Source organism: Aethalodelphis obliquidens, unplaced genomic scaffold (genome assembly GCF_003676395.1).
Source record: "Aethalodelphis obliquidens isolate GAN/ISIS:26980383/991018 unplaced genomic scaffold, ASM367639v1 scaffold41, whole genome shotgun sequence".
Classification (NCBI taxonomy): Eukaryota; Metazoa; Chordata; class Mammalia; order Artiodactyla; family Delphinidae; genus Aethalodelphis; species Aethalodelphis obliquidens.
Window position 1 is genome coordinate 16,614,415 of NW_020837985.1, and position 19,696 is coordinate 16,634,110.

Below are 19,696 nucleotides of genomic sequence, written 5' to 3' on the forward strand. Positions count from 1 at the left end.
ATCCCGCGTGCCGCGGAGCGGCTGGGCCCGTGGGCCGTGGCCGCTGGGCCTGTGCGTCCGGAGCCTGTGCTCCGCGGCGGGAGGGGCCGCGGCGGTGGGAGGCCCGCGTACCACGAAGAAAAAAAAACAAAACACTTTATAACTTATATCCAAAACCGTCTGACAACAAGGTATTCAGTTGTGACATCAGAGTTACCGCCATCCAGAATCTGAATCTTTCAGGATTGGGTCACGAATGAGTCCTTGGAATGACGGGTGTTTTCCTTCTCTTAGGTGTCGCAGCCCATCAGTGAGGCTGAGTGTGCAAAGCGTCACTCGGCTGCCTGCGGCCTCTCACCCCCTTAAACCCTGGTGAAACCGAGCCCTCTGCCTTCCGGGCAGCCACATGCCAGCTGGGGCCCCCGCCCCACCGGGAAGCCCCACCCCCCTGTCCTTAGCCATCCTCCTTCTTGCCTCCTGTGACCTCCAGCACCCCTCCTCGGCCCACTCTCAGCGGGGGCCTTGCTTCCTATGTCATCGACACATAGAAACAGCGCACAGGGAGTGTCCGCACCCTCCCAGCCCCACGTGTGCCCTGCCTGTGTCTGCCATCCCTCTGCCTCCTCCTGTCGCTGTGGTTGGACTGTTCGAACCTCTGTTGAAGGCTCTCAGCCCTCCCCTGACCCCACAAGCACGTGTCCCACCAGTTCTCTGCCCCCCGCCCCCTGCCAAGCAGAACTCCCCAGACGTGTGTCCACTTCCCGTCCTCTGGCTCACTTTTGATCCCCGTTAAGGCAGCCTTCTGTCCCCACACCCCACTGAGATGGCCCCCAGCAAGGTCTCCAACACCCACCACCACCTTCCCTGGCCTTATCCCGCTGACCATCAGCAATGTGGGATGATGCCTCATTTACGGGTGCTCCTCGGACCGTGTCCATCCCCAGGTTTCTGGGGGGCATCTGGCCCAGCTGCTCCTCCTCTTCCTGGCACTGCCATGAACTGCCAAGCTGTCTGCCCATGACTGCCCCACCACACGTGGCCCTGCCTGCAGCCCGCTCCCCACCTGGCCTCACCTGGCCTCCACTCCTCCAGAGCCCAGGGTGGTCCTTCGGCAGCAGGATTTTCTGCAGAAGGTCGTGGGGAGGCCTCAGTGGGGGAGAACATGCAGGTGCCTTCAGCCGTCTGCCAGGGATCAGACCAGTAAACACCACGCTCTGGGGAGCCCTGGGCATCCTCACCTCGCACTGTTCAAAGGATAAAGCTAGTTCCCCAAAGTGGCCAGAAAAATGTCCATGGAGCCAGGCCACGATGCCAAACTTACAAGGACAATAATTTGTACCCACCCCCTTTCCTTGGACCTCATTCCCGAAAAGGGCCGTTTTCCCAGAAGCCACCGTCCTTGCTTGGAGACAGACCTCTCCCTCCCTCCCCACGTGCACCTCTGCGTCCAGGAGGGGCGAGAGCACAGACGTGGCTTGGGAAGGGTCCAGAGTGTGGTGGGTATTCAGGGCCCACAGAGCCCCTCCCACCAGGGCCCTGGGCTGGGCGCCCTGAAGGAGACTCTTCTAAGGCACTCTCTCTGCTCCCAGGTGGCTTTTCCAGGTGCCCTCTGCAGCCAATGCTCTCAGTGGCTCTTTTTTTTTTTTTTTCCCAAATGACTCTCAACTTGCCTTCAAATAAGAATAAATATGTGTGTCTGTTCCCTGGGCCTTTGACAGCCCTGAGCTGGCCCCATGACTTGGGTGGGATTGATGGCCCCGTCTCACTGAGAAGCCAGGTGCATTTTTTACTAAAGGTGGTTTCCAAATGATGAATGGCTTTCTCACGAACACAAAATTGTTGATTGTATTTACAAACAATTCCTTTTTCACGTTCCGTTGATTCTTCTCCAGCGTTGGTCCCTCAGTGACACCCGCACGGCTGATGCATTGGCGGCTATTACCTCCATTGATTAAGGCTTCCTGTGGTCCCGCGGTGCCTGGTACGCCATTTGTCACAGACAAGCGGCTTGCACACAGCAGTATATCATGCTCCCTTCGGGCTTCACGGTTATTTATTCTTCAATTTATGTTGCGTACCCTGTAAGTACAGGCGCACACCAAAACTCCAAAATCTTAGCATGCCACAACAGTGAGCGAATACAGGAGTCAAGGAATTCTTTGCCAATCCCGTGCCTCCAGAGCCTGACTCCTCTGCCCCTCATTCTGAAAAAATGCAAATGTAAATAAACAGTGTCAGCACTGTCCCTAATTGAGACTTGGGACCAGAGAGAAGGTCGACAGAAGTGCCGCCACTTTTCACCAAGTCATTCACCATTTAGCACGGAACCAAAAGACCTCAGACCCAAAGTCTTCAGCACCTCCTGGGGACGAGGCAGCCGTCAAAATGGCCCAATCCAGGCCAGGTGGGAATTTTCTAGAATCAGCTGCTTTCTCTAGGTTTCTCTGTCCCACCTCCTCCTCCTGATGGCATTTTTGGCTCACCCGGGGCATTCCCCACGGTCAGTCCCTACCAGGAAACGGGCTGTGTGCAGAGAAGGTGCTGGACGCTGCAAGGTCCTGGCTTCTCTCCGGCCACTGGGTCTTGGGCAAGCCGGTGACACTCCAGATAGCCAGGCCCTCCTCTGGAACTTGCAGAGGCTCAGAACAGAGCCCAACTTTCCTCCCAACTCGAAAACCTGGGTGTTCACGTTCGCATCGATAGCCTATCTGGCTCATAGTTGCAAAGTGTCGATCAGTATAAAAGTGTAAGTCAGAGCCCATCGGCACTTACCGTGTACTGCCGTGGAGAGAAATTTATCTTCTCACAGTGCAGGAGGCTAAGTCCAGGATCAAAGGTGCCAGCTTATTCAGCTCCTTGTAAAGACTCTCTTCCTGGTTTGCAGATGGACACCTTCTCAGTGTGTCCTCACGTGGCTAAGAAAGCAAACTCTGGTGTCTCTCTTTCTTTTTTTTTGGCCATGCCACTCAGCTTGTGGGATCTTAGTTCCCTGACGAGGGGTCAAACCCAGGCCCCCGGCAGCGAAAGCAGGGAGTCCTAACCACTGGACTGCCAGGGAATTCCCTGGTGTCTTTTTCTCTTACAAGGACACTAATCCCATCATGGGGTCCCCACCCTCATGACCTCATCTAACCCTCATCACCGCCCAAAAGCCCCACCTCCAAATCCCATCACATTGGAGGTTAGGGATTCAACATAGGAATTTTGAAGGTGGAGAAATTTCAGTCCATAACGTAGCTTAACACTAGCTACCTTACCAAATTATCTAATTAGTTCTAATAGGGTTTCTTTTTGGTTGAATTTCTTGGGATTTTAAATTATGCAATCATGTCATTTGCATATAATTTTGTCTTCTTTCCCCTAGTATTTAGTTTCCCTGCATTATTTCCTTAACTAAAAGTTACAAACTACTCCTCCTGTGGGGCTCTCCCAGGGGCCCTCTGAGGATCCCCCCTGCCCAACTGGCCACAACTACATCCTGAGCCCATGCGTGTAGGCCTATGGATGGCTAAAGGAATGGGACTAAGATGACCACTGTGGGTCACTGTGTCCTGCCGATGTTTGGGGCTGGACAGTGACTGTGCAGGTGTGCCCTGGCGTCACGGGCATTTATTTATTTATATATTTTTTTAATGTCTCTTTTCTTGCTTTGCATTTTTGAAGATGATCTGGGTTTTTAAAATTTTATTTATTTTTATTTTTGGCTGTGCACAGGCTTTCTCTAGCTGCGGCAAGTGGGAGCTACTCTTCATTGCGGTGAGCAGGCTCCTCATTGCAGTGGCTTCTCTTGTTGCGGAGCACGGGCTCTAGCCACATGGACTTCAGTAGTTGTGGCATGTGGGTTCAGTAGTTGTGGCTCGCGGGCTCTGGAGCGCAGGCTCAGTAGTTGTAGCGCACAGGCTTAGTCGCTCCGCGGCACGTGGGATCTTCCCGGACCTGGGCTTGAACCTGTGTCCTTCGCATTGGTGGGCAGATTCTTTAACCACTGCGCCACCAGGGAAGCCTTCTAGTTATTTTTTAGGTAATGTGAAGTTTGTGTTCTTTCTTCTATTTCAAACCTTGTTTAGAAATATCTTCTCACTTCCAATGGTTACCTTTTATTTTGGATGTTTTTTGTTGTCCATTTCTAGACATCCACTCTTCCAAAACTAAGCTTTGGGATTGCTTTGTTATAGAAGGTGCAGAGTTTCACCAACCTTAGCTCTACAAGACCCGATTAGCCAAACAGGAGCCTCCTCCAGTGCCCTACCGCCCTCCCCAGGGGCGACCTCTTGTAACTCTTTGAGCTGCCGATTTGGTATTGAACTCCACAGTTCCGAACAACATACTTCTGCATCCGGAACTCTGTTTTCTAACTGAGGCCTTACCTACTGACTTTGCCTCAGGAGGATGAAGCTTCAGCTTCTCTCACCCACTTCTTCACTCTTCCCCTCTCCCCTCTTCCTAACAGAAACTCGTTATAATGGTCCTGAGGTCAAGATGCCAGGACATCCTGAAATACACAGCTGAGTCAGGTTATATTCTGTGGTTACTTTTTATTTTCCCAGGAGTTAACAATTACCTTATTTTGGAGTTGTTATTGTTGCAGATGGCCAGGGTGGGCCAAGGAGCTTAGTTTACAGGATTTAGCACTGGGGAACTGCCGGATCAGGCGCACACGTTTGGAGAGAAGGAGCCTAGGGCTCTGCATGGAGGGGAGATGGTGAGGACGGACAAGCTGGAACTTTATCCGAACTTGATAAACTAGGGCTACTTATTACTCTGGTGTTCCTGCCCCTACAAACGGTGTGTTCTTAGGTGAGGTGAGCCCCACATGAAATTTGAGTGCATTGCAGAGTCACCATAACTAGAGAAATTATGAAAGTACCTGGACAGAGGCACATCGCTGGGGCAACCCTGCAGGGAGAGCAGGTTACGGAAAGAGTCCAATTCTGGAAGCACGCTGGTCCTGGAGGCAAGTCAGTTCTAGAAGTAGGTTGTGAAAGCAAGATTATACTGGAAGCAGGTTGTGGAGGTGGGTTCTGGAGGAGGATTCTGGGGTGTGGGCTCCAGAGGAAGGTTCTGGAAGCGGGTTCTGGAGGTGTGACAATGGACGGCCGACCATGGCACCTCACTGGGGCCAGGCCGGAGCCTGGGTACCCGCGCGGAGACAGGAAAGCGGACCTTAAGAGCTGCACGGGCGCTCGCGCTAGCAAAACCGTTAACCCCATTGCGGATGTTTTCGGACTAGCCCCGCGGAGGCCCCCCAGCCGGTGCGGGTGAAACCCGCGCAGCCCGGGGCCCTGCGCAGCGCAGTGTTTTTCCCTTATCCGCCGGCCGGCGGTTGCCAGGGGCGACCGCATTCCCCCGGGGCTCCGCGGGCGCGGGAGGGCGGGGCCTGGCCGCGGACCCACCTCCCTCGCACCCTGGTTGGCCAAGGATGCTGTCCGTCGGAGTCTCCGTTGCCGCCGATTGGGCAGCGGAAAGTTTCGCACGCTCGGCGCCCAGCGCCCCGCCCCTCCAGCCGACTGGGCCACCCCTCCCACCCCCTCCGGGAGAGGGCAGTGCGGGATCCCGTGCGCCCGGGGTTCCTGCGCCAGCGTTGGCTTCCAGGCGGGCGCGGCCCGAACGGCGGGCGGCAATGGTCCCTGAGGGGAGGCCGGACGGTGCGGGCGCCGGCGAGGAGAGCGCCCGGCTGCAGGCGGCGGGCAGCGTCCGCAAGGTGGGAGTGCCCCAGGGCGGGGGGCGCCGGGAGGTGGGGTGCCAGACCCGACGTGCTCCTGTCGCCATCTGACTCCGGCGGGCGCGGGACTGCCGGGTCGGCGCTGGCTTCTCCCGTCCGAGCGCGCCGCTAGACTCCGGGACGAACCCCGCATCTCGCTCGCCCCTAGAGGCAAGGTGGGCTTATCGCTGGGGAAACTGGGGCCCGGTGCGGAGCCAGAGCCCAGCTGTCTGCCTTTGCTGGGCTCCTCTCTAGCCCGTTTGGGGACCCCTCCTGTGTCGACCAGGAAAAGGTGGGAGCTCTTGGTTTTCTCCAACGCTTCAGGACCCCCTTCTGTGACAGGTGTTGGGCTCTGGTCAGTGACAGCCCGTGGCCCTAGTGTTTGTTCCTGGTGCCCATCATTCCTCCTTTTCTAGCTTTGCCCTCTCTCTCCTAGGGCTGTTCAGCTTTGCCCTGGGCACCCAGCTCTGTGTTTAATGAAACTTTTAGCAACAGGTGGCTGAAGCCTCGTGGGCACAGGAAATGGCTGGAGGATTGCCCAGCTAGGTGGTTTGTCCCTCCTCACCTACCCGCACCTCTGCCCCCTCCTGAAATCCCTGACCCCACGCGCTGTGGACTGTGGACCATTTCCAGGACGACTGGGGAAGCTCTGGAAGGGAGGGGGTGTGGAGACATTCGAGTCTGTGCCTGGGAAGGAGAGGGTGCTCTGGCTGCCTCCCTCTGCAGCCCGGGAGCCCAGTTGTCCCCAGGTGGTCAGCAAGAGGCTGCCCCAGTGTTTATGCCAGGCCTTGGGCATCCATGTCCCCAAGGATTTTCAGTCAGGTGCCACCAAGCATAGGTGGCACCTGCACCCACAAGGGTGTGAGGCCTGGCCCTGCTGACCATCTTGCTGATTGTTCCCAGGCCTGTGCTGGCATAGTTGCCCCCACACGTAGCCAGTTCTGGACACTGCCCATGCCATTTCCTTCTGCGCTTCTGGGGGATCCGCTAGACCCATGCCATCAGGGCCATTGCAGGGAGGGTGTGGGGGGTTGCCCCTCTTCTCCGTCGGAGTGGAGGTTCTTCCACAGGTGGGCGAGCTGGCACATCCCTTTACCACCTGGTGCGGAAATGGGGGCGAGTGTGGCTCTCAGCCCGCCCAGCACTGCGGACTGGGCCGTAGGCACACCTCCCATCCAGGTCACACAGCCAACCTGCCTTCTGGAGGGAGCGTTAGGGTCACAAGGCCATGGGGGTGCTGGCTGCGGAGCTCAGAGGGGACCCTGGCTCAGAGGCCGTGGTCTCCCGCCTCCAACACATCTCTCCGGGAGCATTTGACATTGGAGACAAACGAACTGTGTTGATGGGGACAGCCCTGCGGGGCTGGAGGTCTCTGCCCGGCACGTGGACCACCCCTCCCCAGGCAGACAGCTGTGCTGCTCACCCAGAACCCTTAGAACCTGCTGGAGCTTTGCAGTTGGACCTTCAGAGGGATAGGGATGTAGCTTCGGCTGTGGCCTGCCCCTCTGTCCCCAAATTCTCAGGCCTCCTGGAGGGGAGACTGCTCACATCCTCTGCTCATTCCCTTTTGCACCAAGTGGGTATGGGAGGCACTACGGAGAAGAGGCGCAGGCCAGTGGGAAGACAGACACTCAACAAGCAGAGCGGAGAGAGGAGAGCCGTGTTTTGTCTTGTTCCATCCTGGTGCCACCCTGACACCAGCCCCCTTCCCATCTACAGATGAGGGCCTGCCCAGGGTCCCACAGCAGGGAGTCCTCCAAGTTGATTGCTCTTTCTCCCATTGTTCAATGTGGACAAGTCCCCTCTCCCCAGTTACCTTGAAGCCTTCTATCCTTCAAGTCCCAGAAGAATGCCTCCTCCTGCAGGAAGTCTTCCCTGATTGATCTCTCCTGAGAATACTGGAGTGTGGATGAGATGTTGGGCCATAATCCAAGGTGGCTATGCACCAGGAGCCTTGTCTGTGCAAGGGCGTGAGACCTTCTTTAGGGTGCCCCCTGCACAGGGCTGGGACAAACTAGAGCCCCCAGAAGGTGGGAAACTGCCCTGTGTGTGACAGTGGGGGCATGCTTCCTCAGATTTGCGGAAGACAGTGGCCATTGTAGGGAGGCCAGCGTCAGCCCCGCATGAATAAAACTTCCCCTGTCTGTGCCACCAGGGCAGGGTCCTGGGAGGCACCGTGTTCTCGTCCCTGCTCCGTTTGGGGGCCAGGTGATCACCTGAGCCTGAGAGGACGTTGCCCAAGGAAGTACGTTCTGAGAAATCCTTCCCAACTCTTGGGCTGGTGACCGACCCAGACGGGAGGTCCTTAAATGGCCAGGAGGAGGTGTGGCAGCTGCGGCTGCACCACTCCCACTGGGGCCCTGAAGCCCCTCCCCTCACCAGAGGAAGCCTCTCACCCTCGGAACCTGCCGCAGGGCTCCCTGCTTGGGGCCCGGGACGTGGGCAGGCTGGCAGGTGGCCCATATGCAGTACAGAACCCGCGCAGAGGCCCTTCGGATGGTGGCCGTTGGGAGGCCTGGCCTGCTGCCTGTGAGCAGAGGGACCCTGGGCCTGCGGTTTGGGACGGAGCCCGGCAATGTTCAGCGTGGCCCAGGGGAGCCTCCTCTCCGTTAGCGCCCCAGCGGGAGCCGGCTGGGCATCCCCTCCAATTAAACGTGTGTGGCCTGGCATAATTGTGTGGGCGGGATGGGTCGTGGGGGTTACAGAAGGAATTCAAAAGTGCAGGAGGATGTGTGGTGAGTAATTGGCCATCTCCCGGTGGGAGCTCCAGGCTGGGCTGCTGAGACCCAGAGCCACACCGGACAGGCCCAGATTCTTCCCGGGGCCCCAGTCCCAGCCACATCCCCCCCTGCCATGTCCTTGCTGGCCCGGCCCCCGTAACCTGTGGCCTCTCGGCAGGGCTGTGACCTCCTGGCAAATTCGCAGCACGGCTGCCTGCAGAGCCGCAGGGCCCAGATCCACCAGCAGATCAACAGGGAGCTGAGGATGCGGACGGGCGCCGAGAACCTGTACAGGTGCGTGCTGGCTGCCTGGGACACCTGCCGCCGGCCGACCCGTGGGAAAACAGTGCCGTGTTCCCCGAGGCCCCTGCGAGGCAGGTGCATCCTGGGGCAGGGCAGTGACCCAGGTGGGTGCCTGGTCTTGTGGTCCACATGTGATTCCGTGACCGTGGCCTCCCATTCAGGCTCCTGAGAGGCAGGGCTGGGCCTCCCACTGGGGTCTGGGGCAGTCATGCCGCTCAGCTGAGACCCTCACAGGTGACTCAGGCCCCCACCTTGGTGGCCCAAACTGGCAAGGGCAGGCTCAGGGCCAGCCGAGTTCTGTTCCGTGCGGGACTGGAGCAGGGCTTGAGGGGATGTCCCCACCGCTGTGCAGTGTGGGAGCCTTTGAGATGCACATGGTGACCAGCAGCTGTGTGCTGACCTTCACACACGCCAGTTCTACTGGTGATGGCCCGAGGCCCAGGGAGGAGGCCTGGCCTGCTTGAGTGCAGACTGCCAGTGAGTGCAGAACCAGCCCCAGGGCGGGGCTCGGCTGGGCCTGGGCCACTCCTTTTCCTTAGCAGCCCTGGCCCCCTGTCCCTCCCATCTGTAGGGCCAGCCCTGCCTTCCTGGACCTGTGGCCCCACTGGCAGGCACAGAGAGGGTCTGATCCCCGCCCCTCCAGGGAAGTTGGCTTCCATTCGCTGTGGAGGGCAGGCTGAGCTGTGTCCTGGGGGGTGCGAGAGGTGGTGGAGGACACTTATGCCCTGGAAGCTCAGGGACCAAGGAGACGTGCTTGGGCCAGAGTCACGACATACCCGCGTGGACAGGAGTCTGCATGAACCACGGGGGCTTGCAGAGAAGGGGGAGGTCATCTGGCGGGCCCTGGACCCCAGTGCTGCCCCCCAAGGGGGCTGGGCCCGTCAGCACATCACTGTGGGAGCAGGCTCCAGAGCTCAGGCTAGGGCAGGGGCTGCAGCGAAGCCCAGGGGTGTGGGGCCGCCTGCAGGGCTAGGGCTTCACCCCAGCCTGGCCTCCGCTAGAGCCACCAGCAATGCCCGGGTGAGGGAGACTGTGGCCCTGGAGCTGAGCTACGTCAACTCCAGCCTGCAGCTGCTGAAGGAGGAGTTGGAGGGGCTCGATGGCAACGTGGACGCCGACCGGCCCCAGAGGTGTGTGTGCACGGACACGGACTGGCCCCAGATGTGCGTGTGTGCATGTGTGCAAGGACGCAGGCTGGCCCCAGAGATGCATGTGTGCAAGGATGCGGAGCGGCCCCAGAGGTGCCTGTGCATGCGTGCGCAGAACAGCACCCACCACGTGTGTGTGTGTGGGAGGATGTGATCCAGGACAGGGCGTGGTGGGACGTGTGTGGTGTGCAAGGACATGTACCATAATCAGAGGAGAGGCGTGTCCCGTGGGGCGGGAGTGGTAGCGGGTGGACTGCGTGGCCACTGGGGACAGCAGAGTCCAGCCTTAGAGCCCAGACTCGACGCTTCTGGTTCTAGCGAAGGTATCACTGTCCCCATGATCCCCCTGGGGCTGAAGGAGACCAAGCAGCTAGACTGGGCCACGCCCCTGAAGGTGAGTGCTGGCCTGTGCGCCCTGGGCTCGGAGGGGTCTTTGGGGCTTCCTGGTCCAGCCGTCTCACAGAGATGAAGACTCTGAGGCCCAGAGAGGAGAGGGGTCTGCCCTGGAGCCACTTGGCCTCCCCAGGCTATGGGGGATTTGGATTGGGTGGGCTTTGCAGACAGGCACGCACCCTGGGATGGGTGTCAGCAGAACTGGAGGCCCCAAGACGGCTGCAGGGTCCTGACTCTCACTCTGAGGGTCCCTCTGGCGGGGGCCACCTCTTCCAGTCAGAGCCTGTGCTGAGAAAACCCGCCGGTTCCTGGGGCCTTGTTGGGGCTCGTGAGCCCGGCTGCCCTGGCTAGCTCGCCACTCCGGCCAGGCCGGCAGAAAGGTGCCTCGCCTCTCGGCCTCAGTGTCCTTGCCTGTCAAGTGGCAGGTAGCACTTGCCTCGTGGGGTTAGTGAGGGAATTCAAGTAGAAACATCACCAAGTCTCCAGGCCCCATATCTGTGGTGGGGGGCACCCATGTCAGTGTGTAGACCAGGGCCTCCCCTCGCTTCGGGTCTTCACCCGCGTCGGGCTGGGAGACTTCAGGGAAGCCCAGCGCCTGTCCCTTTGAATCAGGAGCTGATCTCAGGGCACTTTGGAGAGGACAGTGCTTCCTACGAGGCTGAAATCCGGGAGCTGGAGGACCTGCGGCAGGTGGGTGGGTGCCTCCCAGTCCATAGGTGAGAAGACACAGGCTCGGTGCTGCTGGCCCTTTGGGAATGGCTACTCTGTGCCTGTCCCCACCCCAGGGACCCTGCCTGGGTCTCTTGCCCCAATGCCCTGCACAGTCTCCTGGAGTGGCACGTGGTCCACAGCAGCCCCCAGGAGGGCAGGTGTGACTGTGTCTACCCCTAGACCCTGGGGTGCTCTCCTGGGGCTGTGGCATTCAAGGGGATTCCCAGGGCGGTGTGCATGCCATGAGGTGGGCTGGGGCCGTGGGACCCTGCTGACTTCCACCCGGCAGGCCGCGCGGACCCCTAGCCGGAGCGAGGCGGGCCTGGAGCTGCTCACGGCCTACTACAATCAGCTGTGTTTCCAGGAGGCGCGCTTTGTCACCCCTGCCAGGAGCCTGGGGCTGCTGTTCCACTGGTAGGGGCGGGGCGGGGCGGGGGGCGGCGGCCGCTTCTGAGACCCTGACTTCTCGTGAGGGCTCTGCCCAGCCTGACCCGACCCTGCAGGTATGACTCGCTGACGGGGGTTCCGGCCCAGCAGCGGGCCCTGGCCTTCGAGAAGGGCAGCGTGCTCTTCAACATCGGCGCCCTCCACACCCAGATCGGGGCTCGCCAGGACCGCTCCTGCCCCGAGGGCACCAGCTGTGCTGTGGAGGCCTTTCAGAGGGCTGCGGGTGAGAGCCGCCCAGGGCTGGCCCCCCAGCTGTGCCTGCGTGGTCCTCGCTTCCAGGCGTGAGGGGCAGAGCCTTCTCTGTGGCCAGAGCTAGGGGCCCAGTACGATGGCCCCCTAGCCCGAGGGGTCACACGCACAGGCCCTCTGTGGGGCACAGAGGGTGTTCCCCAACCAGGGCCGAGCACACGGGGTGGGGGTGGGGTGGCCCCGCCGTGCCACCCTGAGCCCCCTCCCCTCCGCAGGGGCCTTCAGCCTCCTGAGGGAGAACTTCTCCCACGCACCCAGCCCCGACATGAGCCCCGCCTCACTCTCCATGCTGGAGCAGCTCATGACCGCCCAGGCCCAGGAGTGCGTCTTCGAGGGCCTCTTGCTGCAGGCCCCCGTGGCTCCCCGTGACTGCCTGGCCCAGCTCCACCTGGCTCAGGAGGCCGCCCAGGTGAGGGCGGGGAGCCCGGCCAAGCTGCGGTGTCTCAGTGAGCAGCAGGGCCTGGGTCGAGGGTGCCGGCCGGAGCTTAGGAGCAGAGCCAGGATCTGGGCGGGGGTCGGGTACAGGGCCTCCTGTAGGGCCCCAGAGCCGGCTGTCAACCCCGAAGTCCTGAGTCCCCGCCTCTGGGGCAACACCAATCAGGGCAGGAACCGGGGCCCTGCCCCTGAGCTCAGCCTGGCATGGGTCAGGGCCGCTGGGACTTTGGTCGAAGCCAAGCCCCAGGGTGGGGAGAGGTGGGGGCCCGGGCCGCTGGGCTCGCGGGAGGCCCCACCATCCTGCCGTGTGCGCCAGCAGGTGGCGGCCGAGTACCGGCTGGTGCATCAGACCATGGCCCAGCCGCCCGTCCAGGACTACGTGCCCTTCCCCTGGACCACCCTGGTGCACGTGAAGGCCGAGTACTTCCGCGCCCTGGCCCACTACCACGCGGCCCTGGCCCTGTGTGACGGCGCCCGTGAGTGCCCCGCCCCGCATGCCCGTGTGCCGGCAGGGCCCCGCCGGCGCCTCACCGCCCTCTCTGACCCACAGCGGTGGCGGAGGCGGAGCTTCCAGCCCTCGAGCAGATCTTCCTCGGGCTCCCGGCCTCGTCTGAGCCCCGGGGCCCCGCCCTGCCCCAGGAGCAGGAGGACCGCCGGAAGCTGGGTGAGGCGGCTGAGGGAGGGGCGGGGCGCTGGGGCCTCCGCGGGCGTGAATGCCCCACTCCACCCTGTCATCCCCAGCCCTGATGCCCCGGCGCTGGCGGGTGGGGTCCCCAGCTCGCCCGGAGCAGGGGCCCCAGGCGTGCGGGCGGCGTCGGGAGGGGGCGGGGGGACGAGCCACACACGGCGGCAGTTCTTTCGCGGCTCAGACCTGCCGTCGGGCCCTCAGGATGAGCCCAGAAGCCCTCGCTTGCCCTCCTCTCGCAGCACCTGGTGGTGGGGGAGCTGGGGCCCAGCCTGGAAGGGCCAGGCAGGCAGCGTGTGACAGCTCTGTCCCGTGCAGGCAAGGCCCACCTGAAGCGGGCCATCCTGGGTCAGGAGGAGGCCCTGCGGCTGCATGCCGTGTGCCGGGCCCTGCGCAGGGTGGACCTGCTGCAGGTCGTGCTGGCCCAGGCGCTGCGGCGCTCTCTGGCCAAGTACTCGGAACTCGACCTCGAGGACGACTTCTGTGAGGCCGCCGAGGCCCCTGACGTTCGGCGTGAGCAGCCAGGCCCCTTGGGTGGGTGTGTCCTGGCCCCAGGGGGGCGGGGGGCGGAGGCCTCCTGGCGAGCAACAGCCATTTGCCACAGAACTATGGGCCCTGGAAGGAGGAGCGGGGCACTTGGCGGGGGAGCCGTGACGGCAGCTCCACGCCCCCCTCTCCCTGCACCTGGGACCCCCAAGAACCACCCCCCGGGGCTCCTCCTGCTGGTGGCCCACAGAGGGGCCGGTGTGCACGGGCTGCATTCGGGTCACCCACTCCGCTCTGGCCGAGCCGCACCCGGCTGCTTCCCAGGGTTCTGGGGCCGAGAGCCTTGGGCTCAGCCACGCCCTCCCTCCCCCTTCTCCCTTTCAGCTAAGACGCAGCGGAGGCCGGAGGGCAGGGCGCCCAGCTTCTCCCGGGTGAAGGTGGCTGACATCTTCCATCGTCTGGTGAGCACCTCCCAGGCCACCCCCACCTCGGCTCTGCCCTGCGTTCTCAGGCAGGCCCTCGATGGCGGCCCAACCCTGCCCGGCCCCCTTGCAGACCCTGCTGGTTTCTGTCCCCAAATGTGGAGATCGGGGCGAGGGTGCTCCAGGCCGGGGCTCCCCCGAGGGCGGCAGCCCAGCCAGGCCTCTGACTTCTGACCTCTGGCCGCCCCCAGGGGCCCCTGTCCGTGTTCTCAGCCAGGAACCGCTGGCGGCTGGCAGGGCCCATCCACGTGGCCCGAGGAGAGGGCGGCTTCGGCTTCACGCTGCGGGGCGACGCGCCCGTCCTCATCGCGGCTGTCGTTCCAGGGGGCCGGGCCGCGGTAAGGGGCCCCGCCCCGGGGCTGACTGCGGGAAGGGGGAAGATGGGACTGGCCAGAGGTGGAGGGGTGCCCGCGGGACTCTCCCCGCCTCCCTGCAGGCGGCCGGCCTGAAGGAGGGTGACTACATCGTGTCAGTGAACGGGCAGCCGTGCAGGTGGTGGAAGCATGCAGATGTGGTAGCCCAGCTGAAGGGCGTGGGCGACGAGGGCGTGAGCCTGCAGGTGCTGACGCTGCTGCCTGGTGCCGAGCCGCCTGGCTCGGTGAGCCCCGGGGCCCTGGGGGGGTGGTCCCTAACTCCTTGTCCGGCCCCGGCCCTGGGCCTTCCGCCAAGCCCCCAACATCCGCAGATGCCAGGAGGGCACTCGGGTGACCTTCCAGGCAGCAGCCGCCTATGCTGCGGCCTCCACCTGGTAGCAGCTCCTGCCCTTGACAAGGCCCCAGCCCACCCCTCAGCTGGCCTCCACCCTCCTGGAGGCCCCGGGGTGCCCTGCTGCATGGCCGCCCTCCCAGGGACCCCGCCATGTGCCCCCTGAATACCACCCAGCTCGTCCCTGTCGCACTCACCAGGCTGGCCACAAGCAGGCCAGGCCAGGGTGCCGACCGATACCCATTTCCATCCCGAACACAGGGGGACCGCCGGCCAGCCCTGGGGGCGCTTCTGAGGAGCCAGAAGGAGTGTGGCTGGGAGACACCAGGGCCCGCACAAGCCAGCCCCAGGCCCCTCCTTGGCTGGAACCGCAAGGCCAAGAGGGGCAAGGCTGGAAGAAGGCTGTCCCCAGCCCCACACCCCTGAGCCGGGCTGCCCAGGCCGGCAGTGAGGGGCCAGCTCTCCCCACACCCCAGCCCCAGCACAGGCTCCAGCTGACTGGGAGTGAGGACCCCATGCACGCCTTCCTGACCCCAGAGCACCTTCGGGCCAGTTTGCTGCCCCACCCAGTGCCCAGAGCTGCCCATTAAAGACATTGTGAGATGAGGTGTGTCCGAGCCCAGTGATGTGGGCCAGGTGCTGCCCCCCCCATACGGGAAGTGTCACAGTCGCCTCTGGACCCCAACTCCCAAGTGCCAGGAGGCTGCCCCTGGGCTGCCCTGTCCTCCTGCACCCCGGGTGCCCACTTGAGGGCAGCTTCCCGGGTGGGGGTGTCCGGCTGCCCTTCTTGGATCCTGAAGGAGCCGTCCCCAGAGAGCCAGGCAGGCTGGGGTGACGTGTTGCCAGCGGGTCCCTGCAGCCCAGATGCCCACTGCCCCCTGTGCTGGGCTCCTGAGGCCCCTCAGCTGAGCTCTCCCCATCCCCCCGCCCCCCCAGCATGCCATATCTTGTCCACACCCTCCCTCAGGACTGGCTGCGCCCCAAGCCAAGCTTCTGTTTGGCCCCCAGTGATTCCTTCTGGGCACCCCTCCCGCTGGCCCACCTGGCGCCCAACAGGCTGGAGAAGGCTCAGCTACCTTCCCGCCCTGCCCCTCCCTCCACACAGCAGCCTGGAGTGCCCACAGCACTGCCTCCCATCTGATCGGGGTCCCAGCCAAGGCCAACTACTGCAACACCTTTTACTGTCGCTCCGTGGACAGAACGGGGACCCATCCCTGCTTCCGTCCCTCCTGTTCCCTCATCCTGACCCCTTCTGCGTCGAGGGCCTAGATCTGATCCCAGCCCTGCACCTGCAGTCCAGTCCTTTACCAAGCTGCCAGCCAGGCCCGTCTCCCGCCCTCACTTCCCATCTGGCCAAGCTCCACCCGCCCTCACCCTGTCTCCGCCCTCACCCCGCCAGGCCCCACCCCATCCTGCCAGGCTCTGCCCCACCTGTCCTCGCCCTGCAGTCGAGCCTGGGCGTCCGAGGCCACTGCTCCAGCCTCGGGCAGGTGTCTGCGGGGCCGTTTCATCCTGCACCTGAGCCCAGCACTGAGGGGTGCCCCCAGCCCACTCTAGCCCTCTTGGACTCCTCCCCAGCCCCTTTGGCACTGAACTGGGCTCCTCAGACCGTGAGCCTTCAGTGTTCCCCCCCAGCCATGCATACTGGTGGACGGCCCCCAGAGGCCACGGCGGCCACACTTTCCTGGGTCCCGCGGTGGTGTGGCTCAGGATCTGGCCCCAAAAAGAGGAGTGAGAGGTGGGACGGGGTGCCGCCTGCAGCCCTAGGCAGGTTAGGGCTGGGGGGCAGGGGTCCCCGTGGCCACCAGGGGGCAGCCGCTGCCCGCTTAAGTGCAGTGCAGGTTTGGGGAAGGGCGAGCAGCAGACCCAGGAGAGCAAGGAAGCCCCCCTGCAGACCAAGGCCCAGCCACCCCCGTCTCCGGGCATCATCCCTGTCCCCTCTGTGAGGTCCCCAGGCAGGAGCAACCCTGTGGGGGGCCAGGCAGCCCTGGCCCCTGCCATCCACCACCTTCTTTAGCATTACTGGGGCAGGGGAGTGAGTGGGCGGGGCGGTGAGAGTGTGAGGGAATGGGTAAGTGGGTGTGATGAGGGCATGCAGCTTTCGGAGTGGGATGGCAGGGCTGCGCCACCTGCCGGAGCCTAGGGACAGGGCATCCAGGTGCGTCCCTCCCCGACCCACCTGCCCTCCTGGGAGAATGCCCCTCTCAGCAGAACCGGCCAAGGTCACCTCCGCACTTACTAATTTGATTAATAAAACTGTGCATCAAGGAAGCATTACCCGCTAATCGGGGACGACAGGGCTGGCAGGTCCTGTCCAGGACTCAGCAACTTGCCTGCTTCCAGCAGCCGATCTGGACCCAAGAGGGGCTGGGACTGGGCACGGAGCTGCTACCTGCTTCTCGCCCCAGGCAGGTGGGGAGGGCCCCTTGCCAAGGACCAGACCCTCCCCATGCGGACAGCCGGTGGTGCACGCCCCACCAGGGCCTTCCCAGCCCCTCCCTTGCCCTGCACAAGTGGCCTGCCTCCCGGCCCTCAGGCAAGCCAGGGCCTTTGCTCTCCTGGGCCAGGTGGGGCTGGGCATCGAGGGGAACTCCAGCTCTCCAGGAAGCAGTGAACCCACTTTCCAGATGGGAAAGTAGGTGCTGAGCGTGGGGCACGGACCAACCGGCGTCCCCCAGGGCCAGCGGAGGCTCTGCCCACACGTTTCCAGCCACTTGAGGCACCTGTCAGCTGTTCCTGGACGCCGAGAGTACTGCCACCCCGTGTCCAGCACACCTCAGCACACAGCATACAGCACACGGCCCACCCAGTCTCCCTGGCATCTCCCTAGTGTCCCTGGACGGCTGAGTTGGCCAAAGGCGGAGTCCTGGGCTGGCTCCAGGAGGCCTTGGGGATGAGGTCATGGACACGACTCTGGGCCTGGCAGGACCCCCACCCTGAGGGCAATACTGCACCCCCGTGGGGGCAGGACTCAGAACAAGCTGGCAGTGGCCTGTCTGGCACCAGAGGGTGAGTCCCGCTACACACGACATCAGCCTGGGGTCGTGTGAGCGCCTGGCCCAGCCCAGGAGTGAAGCAGGCGGCTGAGGGGCTTCTCCGTGTGTGCCGGGGGACTGTCCAGGCTGGGAGAGGGGCTATGCCCCGAGGGCCCACCTGGGCTGAGTCCTCTCCCCAGTGGCAGCGGGCTGCCCTGACGGGCTGGCGCGTGGGTATCCGCACACAGTGGGGCTGGGGGTGAGAAGGCGCGCGCCTGCCCGGCCCATCCGCTCTGCCCTGATATGTCTAGGCGCTCCGGCCCTTCCCAGCTGCCTGCCCCGTAACAGCGCCCCAGCCCCATTCTGCCCTGTGCTCTCTGCCCCCTCAGTTCCAAGCTGGGATGTGCTCAGCCTTCCTCAGATGTGGCCACGTCTCAGGTCGGTCACGGCTCTAAACCCCCCACTTTCCGGTCCAGCCACATCCCGTTGTCGCGATGCCCCGGATGGGCCGTGGGCCACAGACAGGGACGGCGCCGGCTCATCCACAAGCTCCACAAATACCTGGGAAGGTGCAGCCGCCTGGTGCGAGTGTCCCGTGCATGTGCCAGCCGGGGAGGGAGGGTGAGGGCCGGGAGCTTCCGAGGCGGCAGCGGGACACTGTCCCTGTCCCCAGCGCGGGGAGGGCCCGGGAGGACTTGGGAGAGCGTGGGGCTGAGGGCGTGCGCTGAGCAGCGTGCACGCGGAGCTCCCCGGCACGCGCCCGGGCCGCCCCGGCCGCCGCCCCCGCCCCACGCAGGGACGTCTCATTTTCCAGAGCGGTCTCGCGCTGCGCGGGGAGGTTGGGCTGAGCGCACGCTGTGATCGTTTTGCTTTGCCAACAGAAAACTGCCGCGAGGGGAAAAGGCAAACTCCCTTTCGCTTGGGTCAGCAGTGAGCGCAGCAGATTAATGTGAGGAGAGGCGTGGGCGCGGAAGGAAGGGAGCCCCGAGGCGGAGGCGGGAGGGCCAGGGAGGGGGTGGGGCTCAGGGGTCACAGGGGAGGGCCAGGAGGAGGACAGGTGTCAGGGACGCCGGCTGGGGGGACCCTTCCTGGCTTCGCTCTTCCCCCGTACCCCCTCGATTCACTTCTCCCAAGGCTCCCACCGCACCCCACCCCCACCCGCACCCAGCCCAGGCCCATCCACCTCCGCCCCAATCCCCCAAAAGGCAGGCTTGGCCCAGGAGCCTCCAGAACAGGACCTGGATCGATGGCACACTCCAGCCGGAACCCCACTAACCATGACCACGAGGTGGTTCCCAGCCTTCACCCCACTGGACACCAGCCCCTGGGGTGAGCCCACGGGAGGTAGCACTCGGGGACCCAGGGCCAGTGTGAGAGGCGGTGCGGCTCGCCAAAGCTGCACGGCCGCCGCGGGGGTGGGGCCGCCAGGGTGGTCCCAGGGCCCTGGGGATCCGGAAGTGGGGTGCGTGGGAGGCAGTTAAGCGGGAGAAGCAGCCGCTCTGACCCCGAGCTCCTGGTGGGGCCGAGTCCCCAAGGCCCTGCTGAGAAGGCTGGGTTAGAGGTCTGCCGGCCCTCACGGAGGCCGGGAGGTAGGGCTCCAGCGTTGGGGTGTCCCGTAGGGACCCAAGCCCGAGAAGCCCGAGGCACACTGCTCCCAGCATCCCGAGACAGAGCTTTTGTTGGAGAAGCTGAACTTGCTGCCTGACCGCGGAGGGCTCAACGGTGGCCCCCAAAAGATACAGCCACCCAGAACCTGTGAACGTGCCCTTGTGTGGAAAAAGGATCTTTGCAGATGTATTCCAGTTACGGATCTTGGGATGAGATCATCCTGATTACCCGGTGGGCCCTGAATCTACTGACAGGTTTCCCAGTAAGAGACAGAAGAGGAGAGGCCGTGTGAAGACACGGGCAGAGACGAGTGCTGAGACAGCAGCCTAGGAGCACCTGGGGACACCAGAAGCGGAAGGGACCAAGAAGGGTCCTCCCCTCCAGCCTGCGAGAGAGCACGGCCCTGCCGACACTTCCATCTCAGACTTTTGGCCTCCAGAACTGGGAGAGAACAAGTTTCCGGTGTTTTAAGCTTCCGAGTTTAGGGTAATTGGTTAGAACAGCAGCAGGAAGCCAATACGCCGACCTCACACAAGTCCCCGTGTTTCTGGGCCTCAGTCTGTCCTTCCGTAGGATGGACAACAGGGCCTCAGGTGTTGGATTAGAGGGGTGGGCTCAGCCCAGCTGTCCATGAGAAGCATCTCCCACTTCTGGAAAGCCCGCCCCACC

The 19,696-nt window shown here is 63.1% G+C and overlaps 1 protein-coding gene across 1 annotated transcript; it reads left to right on the forward strand.

The window, feature by feature from the left end:
- Positions 1–5,536: 5,536 nt before the first annotated feature.
- Positions 5,537–15,047, forward strand: RHPN1 (rhophilin Rho GTPase binding protein 1). Its single transcript, XM_027132342.1, has 15 exons — positions 5,537–5,680; positions 8,579–8,694; positions 9,705–9,833; positions 10,170–10,245; positions 10,857–10,934; positions 11,245–11,369; positions 11,459–11,625; positions 11,867–12,060; positions 12,406–12,562; positions 12,637–12,750; positions 13,090–13,284; positions 13,642–13,718; positions 13,931–14,077; positions 14,176–14,337; positions 14,706–15,047. The coding sequence occupies exons 1-15, from the start codon at positions 5,600–5,602 to the stop codon at positions 14,868–14,870; spliced, it is 1,983 nt and encodes a 660-aa protein (XP_026988143.1). The 5' UTR covers positions 5,537–5,599; the 3' UTR covers positions 14,871–15,047.
- Positions 15,048–19,696: the final 4,649 nt, after the last annotated feature.

Coding starts and splice junctions, on each gene's coding strand:
- RHPN1 (XM_027132342.1), top strand. CDS start 5,600: ATGGTCCCTGAGGGGAGGCCGGACGGTGCGGGCGCCGGCGAGGAGAGC. Junction 12,751..13,089: donor GGAGGACCGCCGGAAGCTGG/GTGAGGCGGCTG, acceptor TGTCCCGTGCAG/GCAAGGCCCACCTGAAGCGG. Junction 13,285..13,641: donor CGAGGCCCCTGACGTTCGGC/GTGAGCAGCCAG, acceptor TCTCCCTTTCAG/CTAAGACGCAGCGGAGGCCG.